Below are 20,242 nucleotides of genomic sequence, written 5' to 3' on the forward strand. Positions count from 1 at the left end.
CCTTTTCTTGAATGGAACATTTCTGTGTGTAAATTAATAGACCTCAGAGCAACTGGGTTCAGCATCTATGAATCTACAAGTGCCTATTACATTCTTTGCACACATAAATGAAACAGGAATTCCTAGGTCTGCTATCATGTGATACCAACTTAGAAGCTAGTGCTTGTTTTGACTGCTATTAGCAGTATTCATTGCATTAACAAAGCTCTTTTTAATCCTCCCTCAGTTGTTACAAAGGGCAAAAGGAGGAAAAAGTAAATGGATTACTGCTAGTGCTATCAGAAAACACACACACATGTTAATGATATATGTGATTGTTAAATTGGGATAATGCATTGAAGGCTGCACAGAATATTTTTTTAAAGTATTGATCTCTGTTAAATTACAATTCTGTTCTCAGTAGCTATTTATATAAGAAAAAGCTGAGACAAGCAGGGAAACCAGCAAGAGAGTGTTCAATCTTGTTTGTTTTCAGTTCAGACTATCTGTGCTCAAAACAGGTCCTAAAACAAGCCAGACTTTGAAGAAGTATATCCAGGGGAGAAATTATTAATGTGTATTATTTGGCCTGTTGTCGATAACATTTTCAAGGCCAAACCAGGCCTTGTGGTAGCAAGTACCCAAAGCTAACCCCAGAATTTTCTCCAACCAAAGGGCAGTATTCAATGTTGACACTACCGCTAAAGTAAAATATGCTGCACTAGGGTAAGTGACTACTTGCACAACACCAACAGCATTTGTTGGCACAGTGGGCTTCCAGGGAAAACCATCATACTAGCAAACATTGGCCTGGTTCAGACAACACGCTGAACCATGCTGCTCAATCACAAAACAATTAACGGATTGCATTGATGTTAATGCATTCCATTAACCATTTTGTGGTTAAGCAACATGGTTTAGTATGTTGTCTGAACCAGGCCACTATTGGCATTGCAGTAGGGGGGGTCAGTTACACTAATGCAACATAATTTGCATTAATGGTAGTGTCAAACAAGATTCTGCACAAGGAGCCTGAACTGTTGCTGTATCCGAGAAGTGAATTTCAAGGCTAACATGTAGTAAGAAGAAGGTACAACCAGGCATGTTTAGAGGAAATAAGGTTGCCAATTTATTTAGAGCAAATAAGGTTGCATCCCCACCCCAAAAACAAGCCTGGTTAGTTGTTCCCCCCCCCTTTCTCTTTCTAGCCAGCAGACACACACAAAACCTGAACACCCCCAGATGAGAAAGAGGTGAAAGTATTTTTCCCTGCTGTTTTTCACCCCAAATAAATAAATCTAGAAGGCAACAGATTGGGTGAGCTACAGTAGGTCATGGGAACTAGCAAGCAGAGGCAAAGGGGGAAATATTCGTATACTTCTGAAGCCACTCTTAGCCCGATATCTGTGAGTAGGACAACAGCCCCTTTTGGGGAGGAAGGATTGAGCTTCACTATGCTGGAGGCTTTCTTAGATCCCCAAAGGTTTGCTGGTCTTTTTTCTACAGTTGGTACATCTCCAAGTACAATGAGTTCAGCTACCTGTGTTAATTAGCCAGTTTTGTGGAAACTCAGTCTTGACCTCCAGAGGCAGTGTGATGTAACTTGAGACCTTCTTCCACAGTAGGGCACATGGGCTCTTCTTTTCCTCCTACGTGCAAGCAGCCCTATATTATCCATGACCCTAATCTTGTAGAGCAGGGGCGGGCAACCTGAGTCCTCCAGATGTTTTGGCCTAGAACTCCCATCAGTCCTAACCAGCACAGCCAGTAGTAGAGGGTGATGGGAGCTGTAGGCCAAACCATCTGGAGGGTCACAAGTTGCTCATCCCTGATATAGAGAAAGAGAACATAGGAGCCAGAGATACATGGGTACTGCTGGCAGATGTGTTCCTGACTGAGGCAGTATTGTTTTCCAGTTTGGGAATTGCTAAGAGCTCTATCTGTATGGTTGAGAGCTGCCAGGAATGCTGAAGACTAAGACAAAAAGAGGACACAGTGAATTCATCCCAAGTCAACAAATTTGAAGGATATAGTTTGTACCTTGACAAGCATTGGGGCTGGAGAGGGGGCTGGAGAAAAGAAAATAGTTTGTCTGCATTCCTGATAGACTTTGAATGCTGTGCAATGAACCAAAAGGGATAAAGTAGAGGGGGTGGAGAGAAGGGAAACCTACTTCAGGGCTCTGTCAGTAACTCAAGAGCAGTAATTATTACCAATTCATTTGTGTAACTGAATACGCATGTAAACATGCATGTAAAACTACTCCGTGGATAAAAGTCAGAATAAAGATAACAGTGTTCTGTCTATATGCTCTGGAAGTCCTGAGGTAGCTCCACGGTGGTGTTGCATCATTTATATGACGCAGCAGCCACCTCAACGCCATTTCGAGGCTCTCCAGAGAAGCCCTGCATTTTAAAAGTTGGGATTTACCCTGATTTTTCAGGATGGAATGAAGTGAACACAGCCCTTCAGCAGTCTAACTTTGCTCGATGCAGGGCAGATGCTGACCCTGATAGCTTGCCACCCACCCAGGCAGAGGGCAGGCCAGAAAGCGGAATGGCCTCCAGAACGCCCTTCGCTGCCTATAGCATGGGAAGTTTGCAGAGGAGCCTTTTGCATCTCTGATTTAAAACGTTTTGAAGGGTGTAAGTGGGGATAAGCCAGGGAGGGACAGGGGGTGGCTATAAACCCCGTGCTCACTCCCTGACTACTCAGCTCAACCCTGGAAGAGGGGTTTTGGGGTAGACATTTGCCCTTATAGTGAATGCAAGGGCCTCACATTGCTTGGCCAAATTTCAAAATATGAGGGGGTGGGGCAGAGAGAAACAAGAATGTGATCATCTAAGATTGTTAAAGAAAACCTTACTGTATGGCTTCAGTTAGCCAGAAAGAACAGGACAAATATTTTTGCAAAATAATCCTACAGAGTGACAAGTCAAAGGACAGGCACTGATTAGCAAGCTTTAAAAGAGTTCTTAGGAAACCCATTGTAATGTGCCAAAAGTGAACAAGGCAGGAATTATTAAAGCAGAACTTCGTCAATGAACCCAAATGAAGGCTTAACCTTTTGGAATATGATAAAGTGGTTTGCTTTAAGATAAGGCAAATTCTATCAATAGAAAAGAGGAACTCTTTCCAAGATTAATACGTTGTGCTGCTTTTAAAATAATCAAGGAATCCTTTTTTATTTTCTAACTATGCCAAATTCTAATTAACCAGAGTGTGTGCTTCTTTGAGGCAGTCTTAGATAAAAAGAATACCAGTCATGACTTTGACAGACAGCTGATAAATTGCATTGGGCTGTGTGTATGTCCCCAGAATTCATGCCAGCACCTTTTTGAAGTCAGGAATCATCACACTTGAATATTTGAGTGACTTCATAAATCCCTCTTATTTCTTTTCTTCACAAGGGATGAGGACCACTTCGACTAGTATTCAGAAGGAGTTTAAGCATAGCTGTGGCAAAAAGAGAATTAAAATAAGAGCCAACCAAGAAAATATCAGTGATATGGCTAATCCTCTAAGGCCTCTAACGGAAATATTCAGCTTTACAGTATTTCTGAAACACTTGTTAATGAAGAAGCTATGCCCCTAGCATATACATCCTCTATCCACCTGAAGAACAAAAACAGGATTATTTTTAGGATTATGTTATTTAACATATTTGTGTCCTTTGTAATTTTATTAGATTCATTAGGCTGGGAGAAAATTATTTTCTCAGAACCACTCAGAATGCCCCATGCTCAAGTGTGGATCTGTACCCAGATCTCTCCAGTAAAAATGCAACACACCATCCACCAAGTCATACGTGCTCTTTGCAAGAATGCAGCATCAAGCTAGACTTGCCACTGAGGAGTATAGTGGAGATCTGCTACTCAGCCAAAAATCAGTTTCTCAAATCAGATGAGTTTGTTGTTTGGTGTGTGGCAGTGCTGGTGATGGAAGGTATTGTTAGAAAGTTGGGAATGGTGATTGGCTCCTGGAATTCTAGTTCCAAGGTCTTACTAATTTTACTCCAAATCCTATCATATTTGTTTCCTTAAGAACAATTCCTGGGTTTGACAACATGCCTGACGAGAAACGGGCAGAAAGTTTCTCAGAGACTGTGTTGCAACTTTCCTTTTGTCAGTTTTGTTTGGTATAATAATAATAATAATAATAATAATGTTGTTCGGACTTTATACTGTTAGTTTTACCCTACCCAGTGCCTGTTTACCCTACCCTGTGCCTGTTTGCATTCTCTTCCCCTCCTTATTGTTCTACTATGATTTTATTAGATTGTAAGCCTATGCGGCAGGGTCTTGCTATTTACTGTTTTACTCTGTACAGCACCATGTACATTGATGGTGCTAAATAAATAAATAAATAAATAAATAATAATAAAGTTCAGGAATCCGCTAGGCTCCAGAATTGTCTACTATTTCCCAATAGATGAATGCACAAAAAGGCCTATATTCAGGAAAAGAAGATACTGTTGGGAGGCTGAATTGTACACAAATATCCCATATAGTCTTATTTCCAACATGTGCTTAAACTGTAGAGCAGGAATACTAGTCCTGATCTCTCAGAGCATGAGAGGGTGATGGGCAGCTGAGAGAAGAAACCTGGGAGCCACCACTCCTCTCCAATTTGTCCTAGCCCTCATTGCTGCTAGTTGCCCCTTGCCACACTCCAACCCAGTGCCTCATTCCAAATAATGCTACAATGGGGTTTCAGATGTGTTCTGTAGCTTCCTTCCATGAAAGGAGACACACCAGCTTCTTGAGAAGAAAATCATCCGCTTTTTCTAGATGTAAACACAACGGAGGCCCACAGCATGTCACCAATAACTCCGCAAGGGGATGCTTCTGCTTCTTCCTCCCTTCTCCACTAGGGTGCAGAGGGGCCCTCCTCCAAATATTAACCTCACCAAACATCGCTTTACCACACTTACTATCCCTCAGTGCTGCTGTTAGGCTCTTTCCACACTAATAAGTGGAGGGAAAGGTGTTACTACTCAGGTATGGAAAGACTGAGAGAAGCCTCTCTTTCCCATATTACCTGCTCTGTCTCACTGAGCGGGGGAAAGACAGGCTGGAGCAACCTCTCCTGGTAACAATTCTGAGGGGAAAATGGTGGGGAAATCAAGAGAGGCCCCAGGGAACCCTTTTGGGATGTTACAAACATTAATGCTTTCTTGGCATCCATGGGCTGTAGCTGCTACAGGATGCTGTTTTATGGCTGCTCAAGTTAATGAACCAGAGCTGGAGTGCTGCCTCTGAACTGTGAAGGAGGAGAGGGATCGCCATTGCTTGCCTCCTCCACAACATTGGTGTGGTGTCCCCTGCTGTGAGGCACCGTGGAACACCTTGGGGCGAGGAAGTGACAGGAAATATGCAACCCAAATAACACTGCTTGCCAACCTCTTTTGGTTCAGCACTGGTTGCTTTCCTGCTCTGCATGAGAGGAAACTGTGCCAGGAATGGAAGTCTGCCTCTCTTCAGGAATGCTCTTCTCCCCACAGCGGCACTCTTTTCCTCAGACATTGGGGTTCAGAGCACAACAAGCATGGCTGAGCCCCTACCTGATACTGTGGATTTCTCCCACATAGTAATAAGCTGCTGAACTACCATTCGAATGGTATTGCAAGGGCTCAGCTACGAGCCATGCCAGAAGCCTGTTGCAAGACAGTCTGGGAGCTGAGGGGAAGCCATTCTCCTTGGTGTCATTTTTCGCTGGAGCCCTGTCTGCCCTCCAGGAGGAAGCGTTTCCCAAACGTACAGACTGCCCTAACCCAGAATCACTGAAGAAGCTGGGAAGTCACAAAATCCCTTGGAAGGTTTGTTACCATAAAAAGCCCTACTAAACTGTTTGTGACAGATGTTTTATTCAGAGGGAAATTATAGTTTTTGCATATACATGGCACAATTATGTACAGTATACTTCCCATGTTAAGAATTCTGTTGTTCACAGAAAGTTATCAATTCAAGATACATTATATATATAGAAGCTAAAATATAGACATTGGAGGGTGGAGTGAGCTTAATGAGGTGTTGGTTAGTTATCTATTGATAAATGTAAGGAATACTGATAACTGAGTGATCCAAAAAGTTTTTTAATAAACAAAACAGCTAGTAAATTTAATTGAAATATTTATAATACTATTGAGTCATTGCACAGTAGTTCCAATATACAATCAAGAAGATGCAAAGAACACAACACTTAATTTAAAAAAAAAAATCTATTGCACCACAGTTTAAAAGATTTCCTTTTTTTAATTCCACACTACCAATATTTTATAAACATTTACAACACATCAGTAAACACAAAGTTCTACCTGCAGTGCAGCATAAAGGGAAAGAAGGGAACCTTCAGCTATCAAAATAGATGTTCAATGCCCATTTATGGCACCAATTTACTCTAGAGAAAGTTACTTCAGTTATCTGCCATTATTCCTACTAGCTCCCCGTGTTCAGCAATAATTAGTAGTTCACTGGTTATATGCCTTTGAATCCTCATTCTAAACAGTCCGTTGCTTAAATGCTACTTTGTGGCGCTCTGCCTCAGTGCTTGCAGCATCAATCCCCGGCATCCCTCTCAGTGGCCAGTTAAATAGTCCTGTGTAGAATCTGAAGCAAAAGAGTCTGCATCTTCATTGTCGGAGTCATCACTACTATCATCTGCAGTTGGCTCTCCTGTCAATGCTATCCGAGCATAGTCATCAGTATCTATAGACTTACAGAAATGGATGGCATATTTCAGTTTTTCTTCTAGCACCTGTTTACAAGAATACCTAGGCAGCTTTAGCAGAAAAAAGCATGTATATGACTCAGGAAGGAAGTGGTCTGGTGGATTGTATTTATCCAGAACCTGTCAAATCAAAACAGAAACAAAGTTTTAATTTCTCTGAACTTGCCACTGCAGCATCATCTTTACATCACATTATTTGATTTATTCCATAATCCTATACATGTCTACCCAGAAGTAAATCCAATTGTTTTCAATAGGGCTTATTCCCACAAAAATGGGTACAAGATGGCAGCCTTAATATTTTTGTTTCCTGCAAGTAAAATACCAACGCACCTGCAGTTGCTGTACATATAATGTATATTATGTAACTCCTTTAAACTTTAAACACTAAAAGTGTTTGTTTAAAATATAACAGACTTCTCCTAGACAGCTTTCTTTTTTAAACTGGCTTGTTTAATTCATTGCCATTAAAATGTATAATCCTTAATGATAATATTATTATTTTTAGTTCACCTCAAAATAGGCAACCATTTCTCAGTGAAAGTACAAGTCACCTATTCAGTAGAAAAATCATAAGATCAAGCAAAGTCTTTTAATGCTGTGATCACAAGTACTGCATTGTACAGTAGTTTTGGAATAAGCTAATACATTTTGGCTGCATTAAACAGCAACTATAGGAAAAAGGGAAAATGCACTCAGAAGCATTCCTAATGGGCATGCAGAGTTTTCTTGTACTCATGAAAGAGAACCAGTAGCCAACATAATGTTATTAGACCACCTGACATTACTAGTTGAAAATTAATTTGAAGTAGTCACAGTCCTGAAGCTCTCCCATTCTTACCTGGATGACAAAGTCCCTGCCTCTGAAATCTGCGATCGTTCTAGGGAGCCTGGTCCTGCCCCATACAAAGCGCAGAAAAAGAGAACGTTCTGTGTTGGAGAAGGATTCCATTACCTCCCAGAACCACTGTATTAGAGAAGCGGTAGGCTCTATCCCTTTATATGTGGCCACGGATTTCAGAAGGTGGAGAGGGATATCTGGACTCCCACAGACCTGGAAAAAAAGAGGATATTGAAAAGAAGATATTGGCTGCTTAAATACCTCTAGCGAAGGAGAACTCACCACCTCAAAAAGCAATCTGTTTCACTGGTGAACAGCTCTCACTGTTGGAAAGTTTCTCCTAGCTGTTTCTCTGCAATTTCTACCCATTGGTTCTAGTCCTGCCCTCTGAAGCAACACAGAACAAGTCTGCTCCATCTTCTGCATTACAGACTTTCAGATATTTGAAGACCACTATCATGTCTCTCCTTAATTTTCTCTTCTCTAAGCTAAACTTACCCTGCTCTTTCAACCCCACTTATTTATTTATTTATTACATTTTTATACCGCCCAATAGCCGAAGCTCTCTGGGCGGTTCACAAAAATTAAAACCACAAAAAACATCCAACAGGTTAAAAACACAATTACGAAATACAGTATAAAAAGCGCAACCAGGATAAAACCACGCAGCAAAGTTGATTATAAGATTAAAATACAGAGTTAAAACAGTAAAATTTAAATTTAAGTTAAAATTAAGTGTTAAAATACTGAGTGAATAAAAAGGTCTTCAGCTGGCGACGAAAGCAGTACAGTGTAGGCGCCAGGTGGACCTCTCTGGGGAGCTCGTTCCACAACAGGGGTGCCACAGCGGAGAAAGCCCTCTTCCTAATAGCCACCTGCCTCACTTCCTTTGGCAGGGGCTCACGGAGCTCCTCTTCTCTGGACACACTCCACCCTGTCAAGGTCTTTCTTAAAATGGGGTGCCTAGAACTCGACACAGTACTTCAAATGCAGACTGACTAATGCAAAATAGAGTGGAACTATTACTTTCGATGATCTGGACATTATACTTCTGTTAATGCAGCCCAAGATTGCATTAGCTTTCTCAACTGCCCCATCGCATGGTAGCTAATATTCAGCTTGAAAATCATTAAGACACCTAAATCCTAAATTAGAAGGAGCAGGGCAAAGAGGAATTAATATAACTATCCCAGACAGTGGGGAAGTATAAAAGAAGTCTCAGTTAATTCACCACCATCCTTCCCATAATATAGCAGCACCTTATGGCCCGAATTGATCCACTTTTTTTAATGCACAAAGCAGCCTTTGTAAAACTTTTTGATAATCAGTTATGTAATCTTAACCTTTCGTTGATAATGAGGCATAACTTAGGGCATATCTACACCTAAGGGTGTAGAGGGAGGGAGGGAGGGAGGGAGGGAGGGAGGGGGATCTCGCAATATGCTGGTCGTGAGATCCTTCCCCTGGATTCACATGCAGCATGTGACGTCCAGGGAGGAAGCAGGGACATCGCAGCTACCCATTTTTTGGGGCGGGGGGAAGCAGCAGGGCCAGACACATAAGAGCAGGGCTCCGCACCAACAAAAACGTAAGGGGGGGAAAAACTTTCCCCCAAACCCCTCCTTGCCATTCCAGGAGTGGCGAAATTGCTGCCACCCCCTCCCCTGACGGGCACGGTGCCGCACTTACTCACGAGTAAGTGGGCACCAGGCAGGACAGGCACCCACACCTCCAGCAGTCTCGGGACAGTTGCGGAACCACAGGCAAAATCGGAATAACTGGGCAACCAGTTATCCCGCAAAAATGGAGGGGTCATCCCTGGTTGCCCTTGAGATCCCCTGTGCATCATGTGGATGCACAGGGACAACCTAGAGATGACCCCAGGATAAAAGTCTTGTGTAGACATGCCCTTACTGTAATACTTTTACTATAAGCACTTAGAAAAGTTTCAAGTTACATACTCTGACTCATATACAACCTGATTAGGCCAACAGAAATGACAGCTGCACATACACACCATTGTTTCCAGTTCATATCCTGTGAAAAGTGAAAGAAGAGGAACAGGAACAACACGGGCCATCCCTTCCCGAACGGCAGCAACTTGCTCATCGAATTCATGAAGCCTGCAAAAATACACACATTTTTCAGTGAAAATTGTAGTGATGTGGATCTGGTGGTAATATGGATCTGAAGGAGAAATTGAGGTATTTCCTTTGTCTTTAAAGAATTCTGAAAGAAGGCTTCATAATAAACTGGACTACAATCCTAACGGCATTTACTCTGGAAATAATGTGAAGGATCACAAAATCTTTTTCCAGATGTTTTGTAAACTGTAAGGGCAGGAGAATAAGTCACACTTTAGTTCCCAGAAATCACACTCCTATCACCTCTCAACCCTCACCTGACCCACTTTCTCCTCCTCCTCTCCTCTCTTATTTTTTGTCACAACACTAGGAGAACTTTTTGACACTCAAACAGACAATGGAATGGTTATAGTGGTGAATTTGATCGGGGCTACTGAAAATAAGGCAAAGCCATTTAATTTTTACTTCAACTGCATTGTAAATAGGATACCATTACACAAACCTGTAGTTTATTGCCAGCCTCACATACTCAGTTCGATTGTCCAGTGTAATATGGGTGTATTTGGAACTAAGCTGGATATCTTGACCGCTAGCATTTGGCACTGTAAAAGGCAGGCTCATGGCTTCAAATTCTTCAGAAGTAGCTTCATTGTCTCGGATGTACATAAGTCCAGGAATAAAATCCTTATCAACCTTTCAAACATAAAACAAACCAAAGTAAAACCTTTTCCATAGAATACTTGTATATCCAACGTGAACATTATGTGGGTAGTTCATTATCACTATTATGGTTCTGAAAAGCATGTATACACACTTAAGGTGGGGGATAGTATATTGCTTAAGGTGGGGATAGTATATTGCTGCTAAAGATTAACTAGAAATACTTTTATGAAGTACTGAGGAGACAGCTGAAAATTCTTCAGAAGCGAGAATCAGAACATGGACTGTCACTGAGGTAGAGAAGATCAGAATAAATACATCAAAAAAAATTTGATGTATTTCAAGGTAGCTCTTCAGTAATCTTACGAAAGTAGAATACTAGGGGAATGAAAATACAGGCAGGAAAGGGGGTAACAAAATATAACATTGCCCCAAATAAATATTTCACAAGGAAGCTCTTTTCTAGTAAGTCACACCTAAAGAACTCAAGAGATGTGTGCACGGTTACCATTGTCTTTACAGAAAGCCATTGGTGGTAGAATTAGAACTCAAGAGATGTGGTTATAACCACCATTGTCTTTACCGAGAAAGCCACCAGTGACAGAATCACCAGCAGAAACTTTCAAGCTTGTGACAACCCAGAAGCGGGCCTTCTCCGTGGTGGTGCCCACCTTATGGAATGCTCTTCCCTCTGGTATTTGGGAGTCGCCAACTGTGGCGTACTTTAAGCACCAATTTAAGACCCATCACTTTAACCTGGCCTTCCCTGACTAACTGTGACGCCTAGCTTGTATGCTAATTATGGCACTGTGACTACTTGGTGTTAATGAGTGTTGTTATAAAAGTTCCATTTTTAAGTATTTAATGTACTTTTTGTAACCTGTTAGAGATGTTTTTTAAAATATGATAAGCTATATATAAACCTATTAAAGAATAAACAAAAGAAAGGAAGAAGCTTGACCCAAGTCAGTTTAAATGAGGGCTTTTGGAGTTCTGTAGCAGAACAGGAATTCAAAGATATATAAACAAGCTAAGCGTGTATTACATTAAGGGTAAACAAATGTAGTCCACAATTTTAAATGCTCTTCCTAGGGAATAAATCAGACAAAACTCAGTTTGCTTTTGAATACTCATGCTTAAGATAGTGCCGATATGCACAAGACAGATATTATATTTTCAAATGTGACTTAAGAGTGTGCCTGTGACTCACACTAACCCCTTCCGTTATCATGGATGAAAAGCAGCATCTTCCTCAGCTGAATACTGACCATATTTCTAATAAATATAGTCCTCTAGCAACAGGAATAATGAAACCAAAACCAGCGACATCTTACACTTCACTATTATTACATGGATGAACATAACATTATGCTTGCCTCACTGAGATCAGCAATTGTTAAGTTCATTCCTGCCAACTGTTTCCATACAGGTTCTGCCAGGTTGAGGCTCAGTGGGCTCCCAGTCCGAATAGCAATCCCAAGCAAGACTCCTAGGTAGTTTAAAAACAAACAAACAAAATAAGGGTTTGTATGTATTATATAATTAACATCTTGCACAAATTTTATAGCAATGCTGATGTGAAAATTACCTAGAAAGCGAAACATGTTCATGTGTAATAAAGACTTTGCTGCAGGGTTTAAAAGGAAGCAGTCTCTGTTTGCTCCTGATTCGTCCCTTCCATTGGGAGTCACAATCAGAAGTGGTGTCAGCCCATTCTGAAGTTCCTCACACATTTCTGCTATTGATTCACTGTAGCCTCCGCCACAATCATCCACAGATTCACCTAAATGGAAAGGGGTGGGGGGGAATAGTTTGTGGGAATGTCAATGTTAATGACAGATTTGTTTAAAAGCTACATACAGCCTTGTCTGGCAAAATACATTAGATGTAGCCACTCTGCTAATCTCAAGGGGCACAACAGGCCACATCTTTCAAAATATTTATTGGTCGTTAAGAATGCATTAGGTCTAGCAATATGCACTCAAACACTACAGAAATAGACATTCAATGCCATCAGTACTGTCTATTAAAGAAACAACACACCGCCCCTTAATCACAATTATGGTTCCAGATACGTTTATCTTTCAAATGCTATAATCATTAACAGGAACATATATTTTTCCTCTATGGTCCAAGTTAAATTCCAGGTAAAGAGAAAACATTCACCAAAACAATGTATTACACAAGGGAAACTTTACGTCATCATCATCATCATCATCATTATTATTATCATTATATTTTTTTGTATCCTGCCTTTTGCCCAATACTGGGCCTCAATACAAATCATTTGAGCATGCTTATAGGAATACAGATACAGCCTTGAATTAGATTACTTCAGATTTAATCTGAAATTCAATTTAAGTTTTTTCACCATTAGGACAAAGTAAAATACAAATCATAAGCTACTTTATCAAGTATAACTGGATTAGGTGGTTTCATTTTTAGACTCATTTGAGTTGCCTGTTTTATTCCTATAGCTTTTTTTAAAAGCTGAAGTGGCTTTCCATTTATTTGAGAATGACAAGTATAGAATCATTCTGATTGATAACTAGTTTACAAAATGTTAATATAATTGCTTAAGAAAAAAACTATTTTATACACTTTTGACATTTCTTCTTCTCTGCCTTCTATTGCAAACCATATTATTGGAGAATTTGATATATTTAAAAAATCCTTACCAACAAATTTGACTTTCCAAACACGATGAGGTAGGAGAAGACTATCTGGACTGAATGAGCTCATTTTGGCACACATCTGTCCAAAAACAGATTTTGTGCCATCTGGACCAGCCAATCCTCCTTTGCTTCTAGAACGCTTTACCTGATAGTAAAACATAAGCATACCTGATCACAATGCAGTCTAGCAAACTGTAACATTTAAATCTTAATGAGGAGTACTAGAATATTTTTAGCCAGAAAGAAACACACTCAAATGAGTAGCAGAATTGTTTGAAGAAATGTTTGAAGGCATGCACATACTATGTTTGGGTTCAAACAGCACGCTAACCCACCATGGATTATCATGTTGTCTGAACACAGCGCATTGTCCACAAGGTGGGTTAATGTGTTGTCTGAATGTAGTGCATTTTCCATAGGATGGGTCATCGTGCTGCCTAAATGCAGAGGGCTTTCCCCAGGGTGGCTTATTAACCATATATAGTGTGGTTTATTTTTCTTGATCAAGCCAACTTGAGAACACTTGGCTTGTTGTTGGCTGTTCAGAGTAGTTAACAAGCCACCTCGTGGAAAATGCTCTGCATTCAGACAACGTGGTAACCCAAGCTGCAGAAAATGCACAGCACAGTAACCCACCATGCAGAAAATGTGCTGCATTCAGGCAACACCATAACCCATGGTTCAACAGCAACCTACCTGGGTGTGTTAGCCTAGGAGAAAAAATCATAAAGGCCTAAGAAACTACATGCAGAAAATTATGAGCAAATGCAGGTTGCTTACCTGTAACTGTAGTTCTTCGAGTGGTCATCTATGCATTCACACATATGGGCTTTGCGCCTGCGCAGAGACCAGACCGGAATCTCCAATAGCTTAGGGAAACGCTTTTGGGCGGGAACCCCTCCCCCACGCTACCGCGCATGTCCACGGGGTTCCCGCCCTTCCCTCAGTTTACAGGAGTCCGACATCGTGCCCCCATAAACATGAGTGTAAATCAATAAATAAGATAAAATAAATCTATAGTCAATTATGTCATTATCAAATATCACACCACCAAGAGGGGATGGTGGGTGGGTTGTGTGAATGCATAGATGACCACTCGAAGAACTACAGTTACAGGTAAGCAACCTGCATTTCTTCATCGTGGTCTCTATGCATCACACATATGGGCGAGTAGCAAGCTCACATACCTTGGAGGTGGGTTGGTGTACTATTTCAACACTTCCGAGAGCACCGCCCTTCCAAACGAACAGTCATGTCTGGATCGAGTGTCCAAGCTATAATGCTTGACAAATGTAGAAGGGGTGGACCAAGTCGCAGCCTTACAAACGTCCTGAAGTGGAACACCCCTGCTGAAGGCCACCGACGTCGACATCGCTCTGGTTGAATGAGCTGTCACAGGTCGATGTATCTCTAGTTTAGAGATAGAGTAGGCAAGTTCAATTGTCTCTACTATCCAGCGTGACAATCGCTGGCATGACACCGGGAGTCCCTTATAAGGCTCACCATAACATACGAATAGTTGTTTGGATTTTCTAAATCCTTCAGTTCTAGCTCTATAGAAAGAAAGAGCTCTTCTAACGTCCAGCATGTGGAGAGCAGTGTCTGCAGACGTTGTAGGGTTTGGAAAGAAGGCTGGCAAAATAATGTCCTGAGCCAAGTGAAAGGGTGTCACGACCTTGGGTAAAAAGGATGGGTCTGTTCGCAACACGACCTTGTCATTATGGAAAATTGTATATGGCGCATCAATTCTTAGAGCTCTAAGCTCACTTGCACGCCTTGCTGAAGTTATGGCTACCAGAAACACAGTCTTGAGAGTCAAGAGTCTTAAGTCCGTTGTAGCCATGGGCTCAAAAGGTTTCTTTATCAATGCATGGAGCACCACCGACAAGCTCCACGATGGTACGATGTTTCTAGTAGTCGGTATGGTGTTTTTCAAACCCTTTAAAAATTCCTTGGATGTAGGATGGGTGAAAGGCGAGAACCCTTCTACACCTTCATGAAAAGCAGTGATGGCAGCCAAATGGACTCTGATGGACGAAAGTCCTAAGCCTCCTTGGAACAGTGAGAGTAGGTATTCTAGAATCACAGACATGGGACAAGCCTCAGCGATGTGATTCATTTGCACCGCAAATTTAGAAAACCTCTGCCACTTAGTCGCATATGATTTCCTTGTCGAAGGTTTTCTCGATGCAGTCAAAATACTCTGTACCGTCAACTGTTCGATGCCGGAGGTTATGGCAGTATTCTCCATGCCGTCATCTTGAGAGTCGAAAGGTCTGGGTGTCGAACTCTGCCTTGGTGTCGAGACAGAAGGTTCGGTATCGATGGTAGCTCGATGTAATCCCCTTTCGACAGTCGAAGAGCATGAGGGAACCATGGTTGTCGAGGCCACCACGGCGCGATCAGAATACAGTTTGTGCCGTCTGTTCTTATCTTGGCCACGACTTTTGTCAGTAGTGGGAACGGTGGGAAAATGTATAGTAGTCCCCCTGTCCAGGTTCTTGCGAAGGCGTCTCCTAGCGAGTTCCTTCCGCTTCCTGCTCTGCTGCAGAAGTTGGTACAAACTGCGTTTTCTGCAGTGGCAAAGACATCGACAGACGGATCGCCCCAATATCGAAAGAGGTTGCTTCTTACTTCGATATCGAGCTCCCATTCGTGATCGACGTGGAAGGACCTGCTTAGGGAGTCCGCTACGATGTTCTCCTTCCCCGCTACATGGATCGCAGTCAGGTAAGTTTGTCTCCTTATGCACCAATTCCAAATCCTGAGTGCAGAGCGGGTTAAGGGGTATGACCTCGTTCCCCCTTGCCTGTTTATGTAACAGACAACAGTGGTGTTGTCTGTTGCAATCAGAACGTCCTTGCCCTCGATGATCTGGGCAAACGCTTTCAAAGCATTTTCCACAGCCAAGAGTTCCAGATGATTGATATGATCCCCTTTCTGCCGAGGGGACCATCGACCTTGGACGGTGAGCGAATTGCAGTGAGCTCCCCATCCATCGAGAGAAGCATCTGTCGTGATGGTAAGCGACGGTGCTCCTTGCTGAAAAGGAATCCCTTCCAGGAGGTTTCCCATCGAAAGCCACCATTTTAACGACGCCCGAACCTGACTCGGTATCGAAAGGTAAGTCCTGCGAGCGTTGCGTCGAAGATCGAAGGTCTTCAAGAACCACCCTTGAAGAATCCTCATTCGCAATCGGGCGAATCTGATGACAGCGGTAGTCGCCGCCATCAAACCCAGCAATCGTTGGATTGTCCATGCCGAAGGTCTTGCTTGGGTTTCGACATCGAGAATCAGGTCTCGAAGTGTTTTTGCCCTCGCTAACGGGAGGTAAGCTCTTCCATCTCGAGACGACAGAGTCACTCCTATGAAGTCTATCGTTCGCTGAGGAGTCAGTATAGATTTTTCCTGATTGACCCACAGGCCAAGGGATTCTAAAAGTTCTAGAGTCGTGGTTATATTCTCCTGGAGCGTGTGACTGTCCTCCGCAACCAGGAGCCAGTCGTCTATGTATGGATAAACATGTATTTCCTTCTTTCGCAGGTGGGCACACACAACAGCCATCACCTTCGTGAAGACCCTCGGTGCCGTCGCGAGGCCGAAAGGGAGGACGTTGAATTGGAACTGCTCGACGCCGATGGAGAAACGTAGGTAAGTTCGATGCGATTTCCTGATGGCGATGTGGAAATACGCATCCTTCAGGTCTACTACCGCGAACCAAACCCCTGTATGCAACAGTTGGAGAATAGAAGTGACTGTTGTCATACGAAACTTCCTTGGGGTGATATATTTGTTCAGTTGTCTTAAGTCCATGATCGGTCGAAGACCTCCATCTCTCTTCGGGACCGTGAAGTAACGGGAGAAAAATCCCTGGTTGAGCTCCTCTGTAGGTACGGGAGAGATGGCTCCCTTCGATAGTAAGGTCTGTACCTCGAGCAGCAGAGGAGGGGATGGTGCTGTTATCTTCACTCCCGAAGAGAAAGGAAGGGCATCGAATTCGATGGCGTAACCCGTCTTGATGATAGTGAGCACCCAGGAGTCGGATGTTATGAACTCCCATTGATGGTACTTGGGTGCTAGACGGTCTGTAAAGGGTAGTAGGCCTGGTACGGAGAAGTCAAAGCCGCTGCCTCTTTGAGAAATCCGGCTGATGTCTGCTTTGCTGGTATCGACCTTGATAAGGTCTCTTTCTCTGCATCTGTTGTTGTTGTTTTGGAGGTTGCTTGTCAAACTGAGGGCGCTGTTGGATCTGCTGGTACGGTTGTCTAGTCCAGCGCCTTTGCTTAAATTGTGGTTGGGGTTGTGAGAAACCCATCTTCTTGGCAGTCGTGCGAGCCTTGTATATCGAATCTAAGGACTCGTCGGTCTTATTGTTGAATAGCCCCTCTCCGTCGAACGGCAGACTTTCTATTCTAGTCTTCGTCTCATTTGTCAAGTTGGCTGACCTCAGCCAAGCATGACGTCGAAGGGCTATAGAACCCATCATCGACTTGGAGTGGGAATCCGTCTGATGTTTTGCAGAATTGAGCTGCAGATGGGCTATTGCAGTTGCCTCGGTATGGAAAATCCTCGCCAACTCCCTTTTATCTTCGGGCAGATGGTCAGAGAGAGAGTTTAATTTTTCTAGAATGAATATTTGGTACCTGGCCATAGTTGCCTCGTACGCAGAGGTTCTTATTCCTAAAGAAGACGAGGCATACACCTTTCTGCCAAGGTAGTCTAATTTTCTGCCTTCTCTATCGGTAGGAGCTGAATGCACTTTCTGTGATCTTCCCTGGGCAGATTCCACGATTATCGAATTAGGTTTCGGGTGCTGGAATAGAAACTCGGCATTGGCCTCCTTGACTTTATACATTGACTCCAATCTTTTAGATGTCGACTGTGCTGCACACGGATTTTTCCAGGAGATCTGTGCAGTCCTCCGTAGTGTAGGAGGGAAGGGAATCGCGATGGTCGAGCTAGATTCCGTTCGAGTCACATCGTAGATTGGGTCATCATCGATCTCTGTTGGTTGATCGATGTCGAGACCTAGGGACTTGGCCATTCGGAGTACCTGGTCAGAGAATTTCCCCACATCTTCTGAGGCGGAGACCGGTTCATTACTATTTACAATATCGTCAGGTGAAGGCATAGATGGGGTTACGGACACAATAGAGTCTGAATCAGACCTATAGTCCTCATCAGGAGACTCTTGAGCCGCCCGCACCGTTTGATGCACTGGCTGCAGAGCTCGTTCATGTTGAGGTGAGGGCGCAACGACAGTTGCAGTCGGTATCGATCGGTGTTCAATACGCTCAGTCCTGCTATCACGGCTGCGAGGTGTATAGGATCGAGGATCTGGAGGAATTTGCAAGACTCTTGAATTCGGAGGAGGCTGTGCAAAATGCTCAATACGTCTGCGCTCAGAAGGATAATAGTCCTGAGGCCGATAATACTCCCAATCATAAGGGTAGTCCCGTTGATATTCAGAGTATTGAGACACTCGATCGAAGTCCGGGCCAGGAGATCGGTGCCGCCGATGTGGAACAAGCCTAGTCGGCTCTTCCAACTCAGTCGTGCACGGTACCTGAGCCGATGGTATGGACGCAACCGATACGGAGTCCCGAATTTCACCCTCCGACATCGAACTCCTCGCAGTCGGTAAAGGTGTTGGTATCGGCAATTGCGTCGGCAATTGCGTCGATACCGAGGTCGGCGCCGACCTGGCAGGCTCGGTGGGTATCGAAGATAGGGTATCGACCCTCGAGGTGGAGCATTTTTCTGCGTCCTTCCTCTTTTTCTTCTTTTTCTTTAGCTGTTCCGCCGATTTAGGGGTCCGAGCCTTTTTTGAAATCTTCTTGGCTGCGGAAACCGCTAGGGATCGGCCTGGCGTCAGGGGTATGGCCCTGTTATCCGCCATCAACTCCTCACCAATAACGACTGATTGGACTTCTGGGCTAAGAGGTTTTTCCATTGCCCTTGAGGAGTGTTGCTCCTTACGCTTATGAGGCGAAGGTTCAGTTGCTCGCAGAGCTTTTTCCCACAGTATAGACCGCAGTCTATCTGATCTATTTTTCCGTGTTTGTTTGGTAAATGCCATACAGTGGTGGCACTGTTGAACCTTGTGCGCTTCACCCAAACACAACACACACAGGGAATGGCCGTCCTTAGGTGGCAATTTAGCGCCACATTTAACGCACTTCCTGAAGGGGGCCCTCACGGCCATGCGCCTCAGGCGCCGAAAGCGATCAAAGATCGCTGGAAAAAGAGTAGGAAACAACAATAATATATATATATATATTTTTTTTTTTTTTTTAGATAGACAAGAAAAAGAAGAACAGCGCAGAAAAAAGAGTCAAATAGCGAAGCAAAAAAGGTAAGTACTACACATGCTGGAGAGAACACGGTTTCTACGTCTGTGCACGATGGCGGACGACGAAAAAACTGAGGGAAGGGCGGGAACCCCGTGGACATGCGCGGTAGCGTGGGGGAGGGGTTCCCGCCCAAAAGCGTTTCCCTAAGCTATTGGAGATTCCGGTCTGGTCTCTGCGCAGGCGCAAAGCCCATATGTGTGATGCATAGAGACCACGATGAAGAACCTAAGATAGTAAAAGGATGGTATGATAACCCTAAAACTATGGTTAGGAGGATTCAAGAATTGTTCTTTCAATTCTGCAACTTCCCTGGACAGTTTCTTATAATGTATGTTCTGCATTTATTTGAGCCCCAGATGCCGCTTCTTAGGATTTCCAGTTGAAAAAGTGGCTCAGGATGCAGGAGTACTACTTCTGGTCAGAGTTGACAGCACTGAGCAAGACAGACAATTGGTTTGACTATGTATTGAGTTCCTTAATGCTCAAGTTTTCCCATGGAAAAGGCATTTTCCATCTCTACTTGGGTCCTCTCTTTTGATTCCACAGTAAGGCTGTTATAATCTTCAATTCTTGTGATGGACCATTACTGCAATACTAATGCAATGTTGCATTTAAACATCCTTCTACCTTTAATAGCATATGCAGAATTTATCATCTCTTCCACCACGCTCCTGCCATAAATTCAAGCTGTCCCCCTCCACAACACAAAAACAAGCAGGAATACTAGACATAAAATTTGCTAATGGGCACCACATTACTACAAAAACCCAGCCAAGCTGCCTTTGCAAGTTTTACTCAGTGTAATAAAACAATACTTTATATTCAAGCTTTAAAGAATTTTCTTTTGAAAAGGCACATCTGGCCTAAGGCTTGACATTAAACTCTTTCACGTCAATGAAAGTTCCTATCATAACCACTTCC

The 20,242-nt window shown here is 43.1% G+C and overlaps 1 protein-coding gene across 5 annotated transcripts in view; it reads right to left on the reverse strand.

Moving 5' to 3' along the window:
* Nucleotides 1-5,828: 5,828 nt before the first annotated feature.
* Nucleotides 5,829-20,242, reverse strand: part of HERC2 (HECT and RLD domain containing E3 ubiquitin protein ligase 2) — a 120,236-nt gene continuing 105,822 nt past the window's right edge. For all 5 annotated transcript variants that reach the window (XM_063126299.1, XM_063126301.1, XM_063126302.1 and 2 more), the window contains exons 87-93: nucleotides 12,972-13,113; nucleotides 11,882-12,076; nucleotides 11,670-11,782; nucleotides 10,136-10,326; nucleotides 9,567-9,672; nucleotides 7,550-7,762; nucleotides 5,829-6,828 (exon numbers count right to left, since the gene is read on the reverse strand). In XM_063126299.1, the coding sequence (XP_062982369.1) occupies nucleotides 6,556-6,828; nucleotides 7,550-7,762; nucleotides 9,567-9,672; nucleotides 10,136-10,326; nucleotides 11,670-11,782; nucleotides 11,882-12,076; nucleotides 12,972-13,113 (1,233 nt within the window). In that variant the 3' untranslated portion in view covers nucleotides 5,829-6,555. The remainder of the gene's footprint in view (nucleotides 6,829-7,549; nucleotides 7,763-9,566; nucleotides 9,673-10,135; nucleotides 10,327-11,669; nucleotides 11,783-11,881; nucleotides 12,077-12,971; nucleotides 13,114-20,242) is intronic.

This window comes from Elgaria multicarinata, chromosome 5 (assembly GCF_023053635.1).
Source record: "Elgaria multicarinata webbii isolate HBS135686 ecotype San Diego chromosome 5, rElgMul1.1.pri, whole genome shotgun sequence".
NCBI classification, from domain to species: domain Eukaryota; kingdom Metazoa; phylum Chordata; class Lepidosauria; order Squamata; family Anguidae; genus Elgaria; species Elgaria multicarinata.